At 32.6% G+C, this 1,564-nt stretch overlaps 1 protein-coding gene across 1 annotated transcript; it reads left to right on the top strand.

Moving 5' to 3' along the window:
- The first annotated feature begins 414 nt into the window (after nucleotides 1-414).
- Nucleotides 415-902, top strand: LOC111440132 (defensin-like protein 2). Its single transcript, XM_023077464.1, has 2 exons — nucleotides 415-607; nucleotides 708-902. The coding sequence occupies exons 1-2, from the start codon at nucleotides 544-546 to the stop codon at nucleotides 884-886; spliced, it is 243 nt and encodes an 80-aa protein (XP_022933232.1). The 5' UTR covers nucleotides 415-543; the 3' UTR covers nucleotides 887-902.
- The last annotated feature ends 662 nt before the right edge of the window (nucleotides 903-1,564 follow it).

Genomic DNA, 1,564 nt, shown 5'->3' with positions numbered 1-1,564 from the left:
GAAAATGCTGGGCTGAGGGTGGGCGTGCTGTGGCCGTCGTTTCGCGTGGGTTCCGCGAAACTCGGCTTTCGCCGGAAAACCCGCGAGTTTTCCGGCGACTGGGCTTTTTTTTTTTTTTCGTTTTCATTTATTTATTATATATATATATATATATTTTTCTTTCTTTCTTTCCCGGGTCGTTACAAGAGATATAGCAATAGTACACCTAAATTCCTACCTTTTATACAGATTATGGAAGATAATTAATACAAATAAGGTTTGGCTCATGCTTTAAATTTGTATTTAAGAAATAGATTACTTTTAATAATAGTATAATTTACGTCCATCAATCAATGTTAACCGCATGACTAGACAAGAATAAAATAAAACAACTTCCTTTTAAATCAAGAACGGTCAGCATAGACGTTACAAAACGTGATTATTCTTTCCTTGAAATCGCAAGGAAATAAAGAAGACGTTACAAAGATGAGGCGTTTCACGGATATAAAATGGGGAACTGATACCCAAGCATTCCATTGTAGCAAGGAATAAGAGAAGAAAAGAATGGCGGGACAAAGCTTGAGAAATCTCAAAATTGTGGTGTTCATCTTCCTAGCCCTTACTTCTGGTACTTGATCCTTCCTGCTTCTCCATATTGATTTAGATTGACGGATAGTATTAAAAAGAAGGTTTTTGTTTGAATGAATAAGTTTGTGTTACTGTTGCAGGATGGATGGTGGCTCAGACGGAGGGGCGGACATGCTATAAACACAGCGATGCGTTTATAGGACCGTGCATTGAAGAAACATGTGCTGAACTTTGCATTTCTTTTGAGAAGTGGGATGGCGGATTTTGCTCGGGTGATAAATGCACTTGTTCGAAGCAATGTGCTGAGTCCACGCTTTAGTGGGTTTGTAATTCACCACAGTTGTTGCTATCTGAATGTAATAAGCGACTCCAATTCTACTGAATTGCACAACATGTTTACTCATCCACGCTTCTTTCTTCCTTCTTCCTTTTTATAATTTTTATCTCAACTCGCAAGTTCAAATTTATAGGATCATATGCTTCGTTAGTTGCATAAATTGATGCAATCAAGTTCAAAGCTTCCTGATTCCTTATTCCTTCTTCGTTCTTCCATTGAACTATGCATTATCATATTGATTAGACTAACTAAACAACACAACTATTTTTTTAAATACCATTTCTTAATCATTTAGTTCTTTATTTTTTTTTTAAAGAAATCATTTAATAATTTTTAGAAAAGAAAATTACACTCATCTCATATTTGTTTCTTTCACGGGATCTCTCCACAAATTGGGAACTCAACCATTTTAAAATTTAGAACTTCACTTTTTTTTTTCTAATATTACAATACTAAATATTCAAAAAAATAAATGAAGATATTACTAGATTTAGTTAGATGGAGTTAGATTCAACCAGAATTTGTGATTAATTTAAAATATATATATTTAATTTGTAATTTTTTTTTATTGTTTATTTTTCAACCCTCCTAATTATTTTTAACCATATATATTGAAACTAAGTTGTAAAACTTAATTAAATATTTGAAAATAAATAAATA

Source organism: Cucurbita moschata, unplaced genomic scaffold (assembly GCF_002738365.1).
Source record: "Cucurbita moschata cultivar Rifu unplaced genomic scaffold, Cmos_1.0 Cmo_Scf00136, whole genome shotgun sequence".
Lineage (NCBI taxonomy): Eukaryota > Viridiplantae > Streptophyta > Magnoliopsida > Cucurbitales > Cucurbitaceae > Cucurbita > Cucurbita moschata.
This window is presented reverse-complemented; position numbering and strand designations above follow the sequence as displayed.